Here is a 17,710-nt window from a genome sequence, read left to right on the forward strand (position 1 = left end):
ACAAATGGGGAATTTAAGAGAAGAGTTATGTGCCAACAGCGTGAGAAACAAACGCGGCGCACGACTGCGAAACTTGGCCACCACAACGAGACACTCGGACTCATTATTCTAACCTCTGCATCTTTAAGGAAATCTTCAAGAAATATTAATGCAGAAGAAATTTAATCTAGAAAATTAATGTACGTTCTTTACTGGAAGAGGATATCGTACAATTAAATACAAAGAAAACATTTCCCCAAGTAAGGAAGTCGTATGAAAATGTTCGCGAAATCTGCAATATCGAGAAAACACAATCTAATTAACGTAAAACACTATTATTGTTTGCAGGCAAAAAGGAGGATGTCATTGGAAACAAGGAAGTTTAAGAAAGGTGAAAGTTAAAGACCCCTATAAATAGCACTTCTCAGAGCCTAGATATCTTGTCCTTGATATTTCAATCTCGTTTCGAGACTTTCCCTCATTATTCCTGTTCATGCTGCTGCTGCTACTCTCTCTCTCTCTCTCTCTTGACGACACTTAAGTCACACTGCCTGTTTTGTTTTGAGACCAATTTTATCCTCTACTGTATTTTCACACAAGGATTCAGTAATAAAAATTATTTTCTTAGGATTCTGATACGATGAAAAATAGCTCAGCAGTAAAAGGTTGAAAGAAATTTTTTTTTATTTATTCTATTTATTATTTTTTAGCCCTCCTTTTTAAACGTTTCTACATTATTGTTGCAGATTAAACCCAATGGGATGCAAAATTCCCCCAGGACGACATAGTGGTGACATTTTTCTTTGATATGAAAGTCCAGAAGGTAAATGGTGGGAGGGGAAGGAGGAAAATCTTACTGACAAAATATACAATATCCAAGATTTGCTGGATTTGTCACAGCATGATTTGTCGAAAGCATGTCACCTTGACATTTACATAATACTTTAAAGGTCCTCCTGGTCATGAGCTTCATTAGACTTACCAGGTCTTCAAGATTTTAAAATTTGTACTATACACTGCATGCCATTTTGACCACTTTTGAATTATATCATTCTTAAATATACTGATGAATGGTGACATGTATTTAATTTTATGTCATAGCCTGTGTTCATTTGTAAAGTGTGATTAACACTTGCACCATATTCACTCATCACTGGCAATGGCTGATACATCACACTCCAAGATACTTCCTTAATGTCTTGGTAGCAAAAGAAAACACCCTCCAAAAGTCCCGCCACAAGAGGCGCATCAACTGCACCACAACTAGCCACATCAAATTCCACACTGTCTTGACCTCTCGTCCATTGTGCCACTCCCTCACTCGTCCATCAGCTTCTACAGTGTACCGATGCTGCTTAACGGTCAACAATGAGAACACCATCCTCAGAAAGATCAATTTGTAAAACCACAGGAAGTATGGTGCCACAGGAGAGAGGTGAGCTGAAGCTGACAATTCCTTCATGTAGTGGACTGAACCTTCCACACCCATTCGGTGATAGTGCCGCTCGTGGCCACCACTACGCCTCAGATGCTGTAGTGCATGTGATGTATCAGCATCCATCTTCTGAGGTGTCAGTGCGGTAACATCCCCTGTCAGCACTGCCAGGAAGAACCTCACCTGTGCCAAGGATTTTGTTAAGCACCGACAAATGAATTACGTAATGTCTTGAAAATAGAAAAGAACGCCAGTTTATGTGAGAATTTAATTGATTTTGTGTTTAATACAAGAGAAATGGGTAACAGTTGCATTTCTAACTCATAATTTGCACAACACACAACAAAACTAATGAGCACCTCAATCTATCCATCTCTCTTAAAGGATGATAACCCAAACAAGGCATGTACATATTCTCGCATTAAAATTCTAAAAAAATTTGGCAGTCATCAGTGTATATGATCAGTGAGATGTTAGTGAACACTAACACTGTAAATTTCAATAGTAAAATAAAATATACTTATAAATGCAAAGACTTATGTACAACATATATCTAAAATCACATAACTGGAAACAAAAAAATAAAAAAGAAATACCATGTAATATTTTTCTTCCACACTGTTGCACAGAACAAGAGCTCAGCCCAATGAAGCATTTCCCCACACAGAACAGTGCAAAAATTAGAAGAAAGCATGAACAGAACAAGAAAGCCATTGCACATGACAGTAATTTGAACATCATTATTAACAAATGACTTCAATTTGTAGAGAAAACCATCATAAGTGTACAGGCTGACCTCAACATGCATAGCTGATTTAGATAAGCATCCTTCAGATAACTAATGTGAAATAGTACACTGAGCCATGCTGTTTGATACCTGAGAAACACGTCAGCATTCTCGGCCATTATGAAACAGATTCTAAACCCTGAGTTTAATGTGTTAAATCCAGGATAAAAATAATATCATAAAATAATGTAATATTTTGGGGTATGATGTTATAATCTGTAACCTGAATAACTCAACTAACATTATATTAAATGCCATCAAGTAGCATGCAATGTATCCTTATTTCCAGCTGAGAAAGGTTTACAAATTTAGGTCAATAAGATACCCAAGTGTGTTCCACATCATAGTTTCAAGGGTGTCTTGTCACCCACTAATTACAGGTAAGGAATCACTACTCCAAGATGCTACAAAAAATTCCAGCAAGCAATGGACAAACAACCATGACAATGATTTTGTATTTTCCTAATTACTTAGTTGCTTAAGCACATGGATATGCACTAAATGTACAATCAATACTCAAAGGCTTAGTTTTATCATCATTATAAGACCTAATGATATCACTCATCAATTGATATGCTGAAATGTGTTTGAATCCTTTATCCTGAACTGTGCATGCTTGTAATACATCAGTTGTGCTTGACGTAAGGATGAGACATATGCATACAATTCTGTAAGGACCTGAGGTAATGACAATATGCCACCTAAAGAGCTCAGATCCTTGGCATAACCCCACTGCTGTTTTCCAAATTTATGGAAGTGCCTAAGAGCTTTGCCCTTACTTATGTGCTCAGCAAAAGCTGCCTGAGTGTCTTGGTCCATTGCCGTCTTGTTGGGTAAAGTAATATCTTGTTTTAGTGAACTGAGGAAAAACCGCACCTAAAAAGAGGGAAAAAAAAGAGAATCTTGATGCAGCATTTACTTAATAATGAATTTTTGAAAAATTCATGATTCTAAGGATTGTATGTACTTCCAATCTACCTACTCCATATAGATTACAAAATACATACAGTAAAATCCCTCTTATCCAGCATCAACGGGACCGCCGACATGCTGGATACTTGAATAGAAGTGAAATTATGTCCACAATCACCACCCTACACTCACGCATCTTACTATAACAAAGATCAGCTGATCTTAATCAGCAGCTGATCTGATCAGCTGCTTAAGTGTAAGCACAACACGCTTCCTCTTTTCTACAACTTTAGGCATGATGAAGGCGTCAGGCGATAAACAGTGCACACGTGGGACTGAGTCACTGAGTAAACACAGTGCAGTGGGCCGCGGGTGGCGTGAAGCAGTGTGCTCTGGTGGCGAGGGGACAAAGTATGCCTCACGTGGGAATTTTAATCAATTTTATGAGTACACATTGATTCTTTATTGATTTTAAGGCTCGGGGAAAAATGTGCTGGATACTTTGAAGCTACCGGATACTCGAATGCTGGATGAGAGGGATTTTACTGTATTACAGTTTAAAGCTTGTTAGACCATTGACAGTTACAGAATCCCGAAAAAAGCCAAGAATATGTACAAACTGTATAGAAATACAAGAAAACATGCAACACCTTTAAAAGAGTATCTATTCCATCTACATACTTTATACCCAGCTATTTCCTCTGTCTATCCCAATCAATGATCTTTTAAAGATTTCATTTATGTCACTTGCATGAGATTGCTTTTTTATTCCAAGCCTCATTTCTCTCAGCACTTCATTCATCCCCTACTACAGCTTTCCTTACAATCACTACTGCATGAGTTTACAATTAATAAGTCCTTGCCTTTTTCTTCTCTCACATATCAATAGCATTTCATTAATTTTGCATATTCCAGTTTAACAAACAATCATCATCATCATCACTACTTGATCACTATTTTTACTGCCACCACCACCATACTCGTCACAACTATCACCACCACCACCACCACTGCTACTACTACTACTACTACTACCACTATTGCTACTGCTACAACTACTCTTACTACTACTGCTGCTACTACTACCAACTGCCCAAGCAACGCAACCCAGTTTAATTATTTAAATAAACATACCTGAACATCGAACAGGGGGAAGGGAACAATTTGAAATGGAATCCCAACAAAAGCCATGGTGGGGAATGCTGTGTGAATCAAGTGTTTGTACAGTGGTTTCACAATGTTGTTCTCCACAGTCACCCCACATTCCTCCGAAAGAAATGGGAATGTGAACTTGTAACCTGAAGATTGAAGATTACATTTGGTAAGTAACTCAACTTTATCATGTTGTTAAACTGACTCCTAATTTTGGAATCAACACTATAATAGTTTTCCTCATACCCAGTACCTCAATGTTGATGATATTTTAGCTCATGCAAAAAATCTTTAGTCCAACAGAATTAAAGGATAGCGCAGATTTACATAATGCAACGTGTGGATAATGATATATTGTGTCTATCACATAATAAAGTTACTAAATAAAACTGACTATTTTCAAACATATTGCTAAGGTGGTATCAAAGAAAATGCAAAGACAGGAATCAAATTAAAAGCAAAGGAAGTTTGATACACAACTACAAAGAAACCAAAAATTTTATATAAAAAGGTTTTGACTAGAATGTCCTCAGCACATCTTACAGTTCTTACAATCTGTTGGAATTAGTAAAAATCAGAGGCCATCCATTTTTACCTGTGCAGTACAGCAATACATCAGCATCCGCATGAGACCCATCACCAAAAACAAAGCCGTCTTCATAGGCTGCCACAATGCCACGCACCTGACGAACATTAGGTGGAAGCTCTGATGGGATTTGCACTGGGTGGTTGTGGGAGAGTAAGACCTGAAAACATAAATACTCAATCATGTCAAGACAACATCTTTTCTTCATAGAAAGGTATAGCCTAAGGGCTTTTGTGTAATGGTCATCCTTCTAGATCTAGAGGGACTCACAGGTTGCTAGGATTAACATAAGGTAGATTTATATGAATAAATAGCTTGTCAGCTTAACATAAGACATCTCGTCATTCAGCCACACATACCTCTTTTGCCACACTTGCCACCTCAAGGGAAATATCAAGACCAGATGCTGAGGCACCAAGCACTGCCACCCTCAACCCTCTGAAAGGCTCTGCTTCTCGGTAGTCATGACTGTGCATCTGTTGGCCTTGGAACTTGTCAACATCTTTGATTGGTGGTATCACTGGCACAGAGTAGTGGCTGTCAAGGAAGACCAGAGGCACAAAGAGGATGAAACACATGTAACCAGTCTGTTTATTATCTATACTGAAAATATGACACCATACATTTCTAGCAAAAGTCGAGAAATTTTCATTTAATTCTTACCCATTGCACACAAGGATGCTGTCACACAAGGAGGTGGTGGTGCTGTTGGTCTCAAGATCTTGTACAGTAACGGCCCAACCATGGGTTCCATCATCACGGTCAACTGGCTTGACTTTCTCCACATGGTGACGAAACTGAGCACATAACAATATAAGGGAATATGTTAGACAGATACAAATTCTGATCTATCCAATAGAGTCTTGGATTTTCAGAAAGCTTATCAACTTTTCATATCAAAAGAAGCACTTAAGAGTAAAGGCAAATATTTGTGGCAATTTTGAGAACATTTCCTAGTGAAGCAATTATGAATCTCCTCTGCTTACAAAATAAATACCTAAATTAATTACTGTTAACCTCCCCAAAAAAGTACTCGTAGCAGTAATAAATTGTAAGCTCAGAAACAGCACGATACAAAATGATAAGGAAGTGTGCATTTAAATCAATAGTCATTATTTTCAGTAGTCCACTCAAGTCCAAAATATAAAATCTAAGGTATACCTTGACCTATTACATACACAGTGATTGTAAGAACTAACTACCTGTCTTTGCTTTACCAAATATCACTGCCTCCATAGGGATACCTTGATGTACTGATGAAGGTTATAGTGGCTGGTATATTCCTCCAGGTAGCTGAGGACATCTGTGTGGTGCACAAAAGATTCCTCCTTGGCTGGAAATGGAAAGTCAGGAAATGCCATCAACTCTTTGGGTAAATTGGTTCTGAAAAAGAGAAGATAAAATAAGCTCTGGCCCTCCTCCATATTACATGGTTGAGAATGTGATACTGAAAAAAATGTTGATATTGATGACTATGCTTGCACATAATATACTAATACTGTACTATAAAATATTTATTAGAAAAGAAATTTCAATTTAGATTCTACATAAACAAAATATAAACAAGCACCCAGTTGTACATATATGTTGAAAAGCTGAAGGTCTAAGGTTGTCATGCCAATACTCAATGTTAGTGATGTGACAAATAACTAAATAAAAAAAGACAAATATATAAACTAAATAAATACAAAAAATATATAAATAAAAAGAAAGAGTCAAAAAGTATTCAGCACAATTTTAAGTAGAGGATCACTTACTTAAGATTCTTGTACATGCTGGAATGGATTGGCAAGCCATTTTCATCCTTCCCGACTTGTGATGTGTACACCCATGTCCCTCCCACTCTGGATGCTTTCTCCCACACTATGGGAGTCATGCAAGATGAGGCAGATACATGCCGAGCAGCACACAACCCTGCTGCACCTGCTCCTATGATACCCACAACCTTCATCATCTTGGAAAGAATAAAAATCTTACAGTAAATTGTAACATTCAAGATGGGGAAAAAATATTAAAATAAATAAGTAAAAATAATGAATTTAAAACAGTAATCAATGTTTTTTTTTTTTTTTTTACTGATACTGTAACAAAATGTACTACCCTTAAAAGTTAGAAATAATAGCACATTTGAAACAACCTGTTTTATATGAAAAATAAATTCAATATATGCATGTACATAATCACAAAAGATAATAATATGCATTCCAGAAGCTGTATTTCATAATTTTTGGCAATGACTAAGTATAAAACTGTTGGATTAGGTTCATCCTCTAGCAGAGATAGTTTCAGACCATCTGCTAATTTTCTCAATAGGTATGAAGAGAAAATATGATTTGTATGAAATAACTTCAATTACTTGTGGTTCTCATAATGCTGCAGTATGTGGCACTGGCTACAACAGAGGTAACTTTGGTGCCATTGTGCATTACTTATTTACATGATTTTTACACTTGTTATGTCTCTGCTTCCTTTCATTATCTATTGTGCATGTTCAAGTTATATGTATACATTATATGTTTACCTATCTACCTACCTAGCTATTTGTCATCCAAGAAGCTGCCAAATTAGCCCCTTACTTTTTGTATAATTCTTTTTTTTAGTAAACCAACATGAACAAAATTTGCAGGTCTGAAACACGAAACTATTTCTAAAAGATGAGCCTTATCCAATGTTTTGTTATAGCCCCAAAATAATGTTACACTGCCTCTGAAACACATAGTAACATGGTGATATATTAAATGTCATACCTAAATCATTATAGAAACATATATGCAATTTCACACACACACATGAGAGAAAAAAAAAAATTACATCCGTATGAATTAATTCCTAAATTACATAGGTAATATTCAAGAGCTCATCTCCTCTCAAAACTGTATCCTAATGATAAAAAATTTAAGGGCAATATTAAATTAAACCAAATCTAACTTAATTAACACAAGGGGAAATTCATCTTTCAATTCCACCTACACATTTAATCATACCTGCAGTTGTCTACTCCTGTCAAACCAGTTTAATAATTAGAATACGTATTCTGAATGATAAGATGTGCAAATAATGAAGTATATAAGGATTTAAAATTAGGGTCCCAGGCTGGTTGTGTCATGGGACAAAATAACCCCCTGCCCTGTGACTGCAGGGCCCGTGGTCTGCCAGTGTGAATTGCCAATTAAGGATTTCTGTTGCACTGTTACCACACAATATCTTCGCTCGCCCAACGTGGTAACCAGACTCTATAAAACCTTTTATAGTCTTTGGTGGTAACACTAACAGAAATGCATAATTTGCAACTCATATAGGCAGGTTGCTGGCCCAGCCAGCCTGGGACCCCAATGTTTCACGAGTGCCGGCATCTCTGGATTGAAAGAGGTTCCAGTCATGCAAAGTTAGAAGCCTCAACATGAACTAATGGTATTATTTTAGATTTACACCATCATACTCCACAACATTGGGAATGTGATTTGGTAATTGTCTAGAGTCCTTACCGGGCCTTATTACTGGTCTATTCACTTCAATTCTTTTACACATACCTTCACATGCACCTAAAACATCATTTTAAAGTGGGGGACAAATGCCCCCTTCCCTCTAGTCCAGCAAAATTGGGGACATGTGGGAAGGCGGGGTTTTTGGGTGGGGGAGACATAAATCAGCGAGCGATTTTCGGCCAGGTTAGGTTAGGTTAGGTTAGGTTAGGTTAGGTTAGGTTAACCTAACCTAACCTAACCTAACCTAAACTAACCTAACCTAACCTAACCTAACCTAACTAACCTAACCTAACCTAACCTAACCTAACCTGGCCGAAAATCGCTCGCTGATTTATGTCTCCCCCACCCAAAAACCCCGCCTTCCCACATGTCCCCAATTTTGCTGGACTAGAGGGAAGGGGGCATTTGTCCCCCACTTTAAAATGATGTTTTAGGTGCATGTGAAGGTATGTGTAAAAGAATTGAAGTGAATAGACCAGTAATAAGGCCCGGTAAGGACTCTAGACAATTACCTGTGATTTTTGCATACCTTATTGGATTCTAAGAAACTTTATCTCTCCGAGTTTCCGTGGAAAATCCATAATTTTTGAAATAGACACAGCACCTCCTACAAAAAATTCTCTAGACCCTAGGTTAGTATCCCTGAGGGGAGGTCCACAGCCCCCCCGCTAAGATAGGTTAGATTAGTTTTGGGAGAGGAGGGAGAGGGGTTGGGAAGGGAAGGGGATTATGGTGTAAATGCTATGAATTTAGTCCTAGGTAAAAAATTTGGTTACGTAAGTTCTGATTGAATTTTGTTTTCATTTTTGTTTTAAATCACCTGCTTTTGCTTTAAATGAGAGGAAAATTGGTTATTTCCAATATAGTGTTAGCAAAATATATAATTTGTTCACCAGTGTGAGATGCGTGTCACTGTGGACATTTAATAGTGCTATCATTTAGGTGGCAAATATATACATCTTGTAAACACAGTATCTACTTACCCACAAGATACACAAGGTGACACAGCTTGACGGGAGGCAATGCCCACTGCCCAAATGAAATGACTCATCTTGCTGACCATGCACATCACGGTCACGGTGATAAGATTTAATATACACACAAAAGCTTGACACACACCAACGCGTTTTTAATATACCACTACTGATTCACGGGACAGCAGGATATTTACCTGTCATCCCCTTCGGAAGGCGGGTGGAGCTCTGATTTAAGGCCGCACAGATGGGTGACCACTGGCCTGATAGTGAATGTCAGTGATTTAGAAATCAGGCAATTATGGCAACTGTGAACTCGACCTTCAATATAATCTTGGTCACGTGTTCCTCACATTGTGGCAATTTTCACTTTGTCTTCTCAATGGGTAAGGTTCATTTTCTCGTACATGCTTCTGGTCACGACCCCCAGGCTGTGTGTATGTGCGTACGTGCTTGTCGCCAGCGGCCTCCCTGCCTCTTATCCCTGTGCCCCATACCTGCCAGTACTACGAGCTTATAATTCATCACAATCATGCGTGGTTTTATTCCTGACATTACATAATATTGGACAGCTTACGTAAAACAGAATGGCCTCTACTACCCGAGGTCTCGAGAACTTTCCAACAATATGGCAAATCTGAGTCAGAACTCAACAACGCTTATATAGTATCACATGCCTAACAGCAATACATTATTGTTATGATGCCGTGATCTATAGGCAGGCATGGTGGAGGCCCACGGAGAGAATAAAGGTCAGTGGGTGAAAAGAATGGAGAACTATACTCAGTTTTATTATATAATAATAATAAAATAATATATATATATATATATATATATATATACCCACCCCCAACCAAACATCCTCAGGTTAATAATACCAATTTTAGGTTATAGAAACAGAAGTTTATTGTTGCCAATATCCTCTTCACATATTCGCACAAAATTTTTTTGCATTTTACTGATCGACTGTTATGGGATTTTTCGCCCGTTGGTTGGGCATTTTCAGTTTTTATAAAAGGTTTTTCATTTTATATTTATAGCATTTGTAGTTTTACTATGTTTAAAACTGGCAGGTCGGAACCGTCATAACTATAAATGGGAATCCTTGCTAATATCCTTGGGAATCCTTTGCTAACATTGTCCTTTGTTGACTATGTTCAGACTTGCCATAATTGCATTATAATGAACATAAAGGTTACATTATAAGCATTTGCAATGTTACTCATCTTACGGGTTTTTTTATATTTTACGATTTTTTTTAAGATTTTTTTTTTGTATATTGACACCTACTTGACAGACTGTTCACGTGGTTGTGGTCGAACCTAAATTATGCCTCGTCTATTGGAGTCAACATATCATCAAAAAAATGATGGCCTTTTAAACATCTTGACCATTGAAATGAAACCCATAAAATAAAACTGATACTCCAATAACAGGGCACAAAAGGAAACTAAAAAAAGAATGCAGCATAGAGAACAATGTGTGGAGATGGCTGCAGCTTATTACTCTTACATGTCATCCTTCTTCTGGGCAGCCACAGCGACAGCCACTGCTTGCTGTTTGGCCTGGTGGGCCTGGAGCACAGCCACAGCCTCCTCAACCTTGGCCTTGAGTGAGTTACGGTCCTCCAGCATGTGAAGGAGATCAGAATTATCAATCTCAAGCAGCATGCCAGTAATCTTGCCTGCCAGCTCAGGGTAGATTTCCCTGATGAGCGGGAAGAGACGCTCCCCAAGCATCTGCTTCTGTTCCTGAGGCATGGCTGAGGCCAACATGGATGGAGTGAGTGGCTCCTGGCCTTGGATGTGCACTGCTGGTTGAGCCACTGGAGCCACTGAGGCAGCTGCTGCTGGCCCACCACCGGACACTGCTGGTGGGTTGCGCATGTTGTTAGTGTACTTGTAGTTAGAAGCCCGGGCAGCGTTGGACAGTGCAGCGGGTGGTGGCACTCCTCCAGCACTGGGTGCCACAGGGCGGGCAGCCTGCAGCAAATTTGGGATTTGCTGCTGCTGGGCAGCAGCAGCTGCAGCAGCGGTAGCCATGGGACGGACATTGCGGGGTCCAGGTTGAGCCTGACGCGGTGCTGACCTGAATGGAGCTGCCTGCATGGGGAATGCAGTAGTGGCCTGGGCTCCAGCACGCACCTGGGCAGCTGGCTGTGCAGGCCAGCGTGGAGTGGCCCTGATCTGGGCCATCTGTGGTGTGTAGAAACGCTGGGTCTGTGGCATAGTGGGCATGAAGTAGCTGGTGCCACCTGGCTGGAACATCTGTCCCATTTGCTGCATGCGCATGCCAGCAACACGCTGCATGTACTGTGAGGCAAGGTGGGCCTTCCTGTCTTCACGGCGCTGGGCCAGGGCCACATACAATGGCTTGCTGACCAAAATGCGACCGTTCATCTCAGTAACTGCTCGTGTGGCCTCCTCTGGGGTGGAGAAACAGACAAACCCAAAGCCTTTGGACCGGCCATCTTCAGTCATGACCTTGGCACTGGTGATGGTGCCATAGTTGGAGAATTCTTTACGTAGCCTCTCATCATCAATTGTGTCATCAAGGTTCTTGATGTAGAGATTGACTCCTTGGTATCTGTTCATCCTCTCAATCTTCATCATCTCAAATTTCTTCTTGAGTTCAGCCTGGCGCTCGCCTCTCTTCTGAGCTCGTCCAACATAAATCTGTTTGCCATTCATCTCCTTGCCATTGAGTTCATCACAGGCCTTCTCAGCAGATTCAGGCTCATCAAAGGCAACGAATCCAAATCCTTTGGATTTTCCATCTTCTGTACACATGACACGATGGCTTGTGATCTTACCAAACTTTGAGAAAATTTCGTACAGCTTCTCATCATCCAAGTCATCGCCAAAGTTCTTGACATAGACGTTAGTGAATCTCTTGGCCTTCTCTCCCAACTCCTTTTCTCGTTCTGCTCTGGGGATAAACTTTCCGACGTAGACCTTCTTCCCATTGAGCAACATGCCATTCACCTTCTGTATGGCATTTCTGGCAGCTTCCTCAGTCTCAAAGTGTACGAAGCCATAACCCTTGGAGTTACCAGACTCATCAGTGGCAACCTGTAATAAGTAAAATACAGGTAATAGGAACACCCATGGATAAGGAAAAATCCATGTAAAATTACTGCCCCCACTTAATCCCTAAAGGACTGTAGGCAGCTAAAGCTGCTTTACCAGGTGAGGAATGGAGGTGGTTATAACTGCTTTGTAATCTTTATGCTAAACCCAGCTACTGTTTTGTCAAGTCTTTGGTAATACTACTTGTGAGTTAGTTAGCCTAATCTCTCAGTCTGCCCTGCATTCCCCTTGGCTAAAAGCAGGGATAGTGATTCTCACAAATCTGATTCCTTGCCTGCTCTCAACTGCCCACAGATCTCAATGCCATGTGCATTACCTGCTTGCACTCACCTATTTGCTAGAAGTCTTGGTGAGTGCAATAAGGCAGGAACATGATAGAACTGTTTAGCATGCATGAAGAGAGCTCAGGCACAAGCCATATCCATATTCAGTCAAGTGAAACAGACAAGGTAGGCAAGGGAGTTGCTCCCTCCGTAAGTCTCTCCTCTAACTCACTGACTCTCCATAACCAATGCACATAGAGACACCTGGCTGGCATTGTTAGAAAAATGATTAGAGTATAAAGTCTATTTCATTCACTCTTCCATAGCAGGTCAAGTTTAAGTTGTGTGTGAATACAGGCTATTCCCAATGTTTAGCACTGGAGGACTGGTCCTAGCTGGACAAAAACCACTACCACCACCACCACCCCTGAGCCCCAAATAACCTTGTTCCAGTAAAGAATGCCTTGTACCATATTTTACAGCATACAATGCATACCATAAGCTTTAAGACAATTTGAGGGAAAAATATTCATTGCTTAAAATGCTTGGTAAATATTTAGAAAAACACAGGCAGAAGAACCAACTTTTTTTCACTTACACCCACTGATACTGTTTTATATTCCCTATTCACTAGTCAATCTTGCTGAAATTTGATTTTTTATTATTTATTTACATGGGGTAAAGTTGAACACGAGCGACAATGCGTCTTATCCTCAAGAGCAACTTCTTGTTGGTGGGGGTGTCCTTGGGTGAGACTGTGGGCCAAGAGTTCACATGGCCAAAGTGAACAACAAAAGTGATGCATTCAGGTTTGTACCACTGAAACTGTGGTTAATGAGGGATGACTAATGAACTTTGGGACATTGATGGAACATTAATATTATAAAGGGATAAAAAGAATGGAATAGATATTACTGGTAAACTAATGACAAGGAAGGTGATAAGGCAGTAAAATATAATGTGGAGAAAAAGATGTTGGATTATGTGACAACCGTAATAAGAGAACACCAAAGAACACAGGCCAGACAAGGACAAAATATTCAGGAGCATTTTCACCATTCAAAATGTTATCAATAGACATTAACTTAAAACATAGTGCATTTGTGTGCAAGGAAAGATTGATTACCAGTACATACCTTACAACTCAAGATGTTTCCAAAGGCTGAAAAAGTGTCGTACATGGCCTTGTTATCGATGGACTTATCCAAGTTCTTGATGAAGACGTTGCCTACACCAGACTTTCGAAGGGAGGGATCACGCTGAGACCACATAATGCGGATGGGCCGGCCCTTCATTACGTCAAAGTTCATTGTGTCGAGGGCTCGCTCGGCATCTGCCGGCTGTTGGAAGTTCACGTATGCATAGCCCAGAGAACGCCTGGTAATCATGTCTCTGCACACTCGGATGGACAGCACTGGGCCAGCTGATGAGAACTGAAATAAAAAGCAGTCTAATGAAATCTAGACTATCTTCACCTTTTAAACCAATAAAACTACAAGCAAGATTAAAACATCAAACTAAATGCAAATATGCAATGCTAAAGGCATCCTAAACAAAATACGTTTTTCATAAGCTGATAAAAGATGTTTATATTAATAAATTTAGACATATGGTATATACTTTAATACATTTCACACATTTGAAATTTTACATTTCACAATGAAACACTGGTTTTACATATTTCTCCTAATACAAATATACATTTTTAAGCAAGTTAACAGCATATTTGCATATTGCACAGCACCAATCTAAGACTTTCTGAGGTGACTAGCTCAGCAGTGTGAACCATCCTAAGGCTGGCAGGGTGACAAGCATTCAACTGGCAAGGTGCCAATCAGGAACAAAAAATGATTTGTACTTCGCTCAATTACTTTCTGCTGTAAGAAATTTTAACATATTTTAATCTGTCATAATTATAATACAGGTCAAGTAAGTAGGATGAGCTGAAAGTCCTTAACCACACAAGGATTTAAAATATCTTACTTTCTCAAACAGCATAGCCTCTGTACAATCAGCATGCAGATCTCCAACATAGAGTGAAGCAAGAGGATAGCTAGGGCCACTGGGATTCATCTTGCAGCCAAGTCACACCTGTAATAAAACAATCCTTAAATAATGCGAATATTAATTTTTGCTTAGGTCTACTGAATGGTTTATCACAGTCCCTTCATATGCATGTATTACTTATTATCTGCCTGCAGTGAGATACTGACATTTTATTCAGTACCATTGCAACCACCTATTAGATATAATATATGCAATAGTCATCTTACATTTTCACATTACTAAGCTGGTACAACTGTATGCACCTTACTCATGATGAACTGTCAACTATAAAACAGATGCAAATTTATAAAATGAGAAAGGCAAAACGTAAGACAGACTTACTCATCTGTACATTAAGTGCCAGAAAGTTAATTTTGCCTGTAGATTTCTTTAGTAAAGCAATAGCATGACTACCCCTTTCTTAATATCATAATAAATAGTGGAAGAATGACACGTAACCTAACAATGCCATTTACAATACAAATTGCACACTCCTAAAGTTACTAAGTTAAGACAAATATGTAAAAAAAAAAAAATTAATATCTGCTCAATGTCACCTATCATGTGGCAGAGCCTTGACCCTGATTATATATACATTATTAATATAGGCAACGAACACTAGCCCTCTCATCCCACGTCAATGCTGATCAAGGGACCAAATTTTTACAGCTGGATCGCAACAATCTAAATGCCAGGATCCAAGCACTCTCATCCATTCTTCCACAGTGCCCCAGGTGGGCACCCTTAACCTAACCTCAAGTCTTCAGGTCACTAACATACTCCCCATTAACCTAACCAAGTCTATCTTAACTACATGGCTTTAAAGATTATCATAAAGTCCTATAACAAACAAGCTTTATTCATGATCCAACTATAGCCAAGCCACTTTTTTTTTTTTGTACAACCACAAATGCAGTCAATTAATTAGCTGAGATACCATGGAAAGTAGATCAGATTAACTATATTGTGATCATTGGTACAGACTAACATGCAACCTTGATTACACTATGAAGATTAACAAATATGTCAAAACATTCACTACAACTAACAAATACAGACAAGATGCATTATCAAATCAGAATAGGAAAAAAAAAGTCCTTAGTATGGCCAAACATGCCACACACCCTCACCACGTCGTCTCAACAAGGCCACAAGCACCAAAACCAAAACTCTGCATAGGTGAATAAGCTGAATTAACCACATTACTGGGTAAGAACTACATGGGGTCTTTCATTAGGCCTAACAAACACCTTGTGGCTGCGTATCTACACTTCACATGCATCCATCACTCATTGTATAGCTTAATAGTCTGAATGAGCTACAAACACCAACAGGATAAGCAAAAGTACCCGGTAAGACCTACCATGCCACTGAGTAACCCTTCTTGCCCCCTTCATACCACATGCACACATACACACACACATGCCGTCACTAGAAAAATAATTCCCAAGCCCCTTTCATCAACTCCGAAAGACACTAGCATCGGTTAATCACAATATGGGCACATCCTGACCCCTGCGAAGCTCTAATTATAGGCCAATGAGGGCACAGTTCCCACGCACCAGGTCACGCTGCCTCCGTGGGGTCTGTCTCGGCCTTGAGAGTGCGCGCCGCCATGACACCCTCTCCCTGTGCCTCACTCGCCATATGTTGCCCCCACATGCCCTCCACAGCCGCCCACGCCACCCCACGACACACAGCCTAGTCCATTATATCTCCCAAGTCCCACATGCACTAGTATAGGGTCCGCACATCACTAGTAGAGACACAAAGATAGGTAAACATACTCACCAACGTCACACACACAAAAACTTTCTTCTATTTCACTTCTGTTTCTAGAACCGTTTGCAATTTTTATGGGGATTTTGTTATTTTATAATTTTTTTGTGTTTTTTTAGATTTTTTTGACAAAGATTATATCGAGTGGTGTGTGATACTAATAAAATTAGCGACACACAACCACACGTGAACAGACCCTACGTTAAATGTAATAGGGGTGAGCTCGCTCCGCCGCCAGCTATATATATAAGCTCGGGCCGCGGTGCGCTGGTATCCTTCCGCAAGGGAAAGTGATGGGAAAATCTTCGTTCTCAAAAGACAAATTATCATCTTCCTAGTGGTAGCATGGGCAAACTACCCTTCAACTATAATCATATGCGTAAAATTTCGTATAATAATTCGATTGTTAAGATCCAAACAGGAGAGAAGACGGATATTTGTTGTCATGTGAAAGTAGTATTAATCCGCCTCAATCTCTCACTACGAAAGATGCCAAATATTTCTGGGAAATATTTTTTTCTCGTCATAAACGACATTTGAAATTTCTGAAATGCGAGCAAACTCAGTAGACTTATGCAGAAACTGAAAATACACATATTGTATACATCAATAGTTCCGATAAAAGTAGTCAAGTATGGAATAAGGAAAAACATTACCTTCCCTTCAAGGCCGATTGATGATGACTATTATAAACTATTCCAAACCACGATGCAATAACAGAGTGTTTGCCAATGCATCGTGATTGCAAACTTCTTGATCCTACTAGGTAGTATATTCGGTAACATAAGACCTAATTATGACTCTCCTCGCTGAAGTCACACGTCTAGGTAGACAAACAATGCGGTTTTCTTACATTATTTCCCCTGCATATATTTCGTAGTTATGATGCAATATAAGCTTCTCTACCCCCTCACTCAAACATAAAAAAAAAAAAAAAAAAATCTAGGCTACCTTAGAGACCTTTCAGTACAGCCTAGCATCTCTGGCTTGACTGACGCGTTAATCATTTATACATGCTTATTACTTGTCGCACCCACTGACTTAATGCATAACAAGACTAATTCGAATTTAGCTAATGCGTGAACGATGACTTACAGGTGAAAAAGACAACGTGTGCCCATAATATCCACGAAATATGTCACAAGATCACATTTACCCTCAACAAATATATACAATTATCAGTATATTTCTTAAGTTAATAGAACTTATATATATATATATAT

The 17,710-nt window shown here is 39.3% G+C and overlaps 2 protein-coding genes across 9 annotated transcripts; both read right to left on the reverse strand.

Moving 5' to 3' along the window:
• Positions 1–655: 655 nt before the first annotated feature.
• Positions 656–9,753, reverse strand: LOC135089658 (uncharacterized). 6 transcript variants are annotated; one of them, XM_063985548.1, is made up of 9 exons: positions 9,508–9,753; positions 6,609–6,805; positions 6,096–6,234; positions 5,515–5,648; positions 5,211–5,388; positions 4,861–5,011; positions 4,248–4,411; positions 2,981–3,077; positions 656–1,597 (listed from the first exon to the last, which is right to left on the reverse strand). In XM_063985548.1, the coding sequence occupies exons 2-9, from the start codon at positions 6,803–6,805 to the stop codon at positions 1,530–1,532; spliced, it is 1,128 nt and encodes a 375-aa protein (XP_063841618.1). In that variant the 5' UTR covers positions 9,508–9,753; the 3' UTR covers positions 656–1,529. The 6 variants fall into 6 exon arrangements, with proteins under 6 accessions (XP_063841618.1, XP_063841616.1, XP_063841613.1 ...); XM_063985546.1 differs by having other exon boundaries at positions 9,320–9,753; XM_063985543.1 differs by lacking the exon at positions 2,981–3,077.
• Positions 9,754–10,191: 438 nt separating this feature from the next.
• Positions 10,192–16,754, reverse strand: LOC135089660 (polyadenylate-binding protein 4-like). Of its 3 annotated transcripts, none has more exons than XM_063985549.1 (4): positions 16,500–16,754; positions 14,646–14,753; positions 13,799–14,095; positions 10,192–12,381 (listed from the first exon to the last, which is right to left on the reverse strand). In XM_063985549.1, exons 2-4 carry the CDS (start codon positions 14,733–14,735, stop codon positions 10,819–10,821), a joined length of 1,950 nt encoding a protein of 649 aa, XP_063841619.1. In that variant the 5' UTR covers positions 14,736–14,753; positions 16,500–16,754; the 3' UTR covers positions 10,192–10,818. The 3 variants fall into 3 exon arrangements, with proteins under 3 accessions (XP_063841619.1, XP_063841621.1, XP_063841620.1); XM_063985551.1 differs by having other exon boundaries at positions 13,799–14,122; positions 14,624–14,753; positions 16,500–16,706; XM_063985550.1 differs by lacking the exon at positions 16,500–16,754 and adding an exon at positions 16,271–16,465.
• Between the last annotated feature and the right edge of the window lie 956 nt (positions 16,755–17,710).

The sequence above is a fragment of the Scylla paramamosain genome, chromosome 33, assembly GCF_035594125.1.
Source record: "Scylla paramamosain isolate STU-SP2022 chromosome 33, ASM3559412v1, whole genome shotgun sequence".
Taxonomy (NCBI): domain Eukaryota; kingdom Metazoa; phylum Arthropoda; class Malacostraca; order Decapoda; family Portunidae; genus Scylla; species Scylla paramamosain.

What these genes read in the sequence shown, in the direction of transcription:
- LOC135089658 (XM_063985543.1), bottom strand. Translation starts at nt 6,805, where the DNA reads ATGATGAAGGTTGTGGGTATCATAGGAGCAGGTGCAGCAGGGTTGTGT. An exon ending in ACCTTCATCAGTACATCAAG is followed by an intron (nt 5,649 to 6,095) that starts GTATCCCTATGG and finishes TTATGTGCTCAG; the next exon opens with TTTCGTCACCATGTGGAGAA. An exon ending in AGCATCCTTGTGTGCAATGG is followed by an intron (nt 5,389 to 5,514) that starts GTAAGAATTAAA and finishes CTTCCTTGACAG; the next exon opens with CCACTACTCTGTGCCAGTGA.
- LOC135089660 (XM_063985549.1), bottom strand. Translation starts at nt 14,735, where the DNA reads ATGAATCCCAGTGGCCCTAGCTATCCTCTTGCTTCACTCTATGTTGGA. An exon ending in AGGCTATGCTGTTTGAGAAA is followed by an intron (nt 14,096 to 14,645) that starts GTAAGATATTTT and finishes TTTTTATTTCAG; the next exon opens with TTCTCATCAGCTGGCCCAGT. An exon ending in GAAACATCTTGAGTTGTAAG is followed by an intron (nt 12,382 to 13,798) that starts GTATGTACTGGT and finishes TACTTATTACAG; the next exon opens with GTTGCCACTGATGAGTCTGG.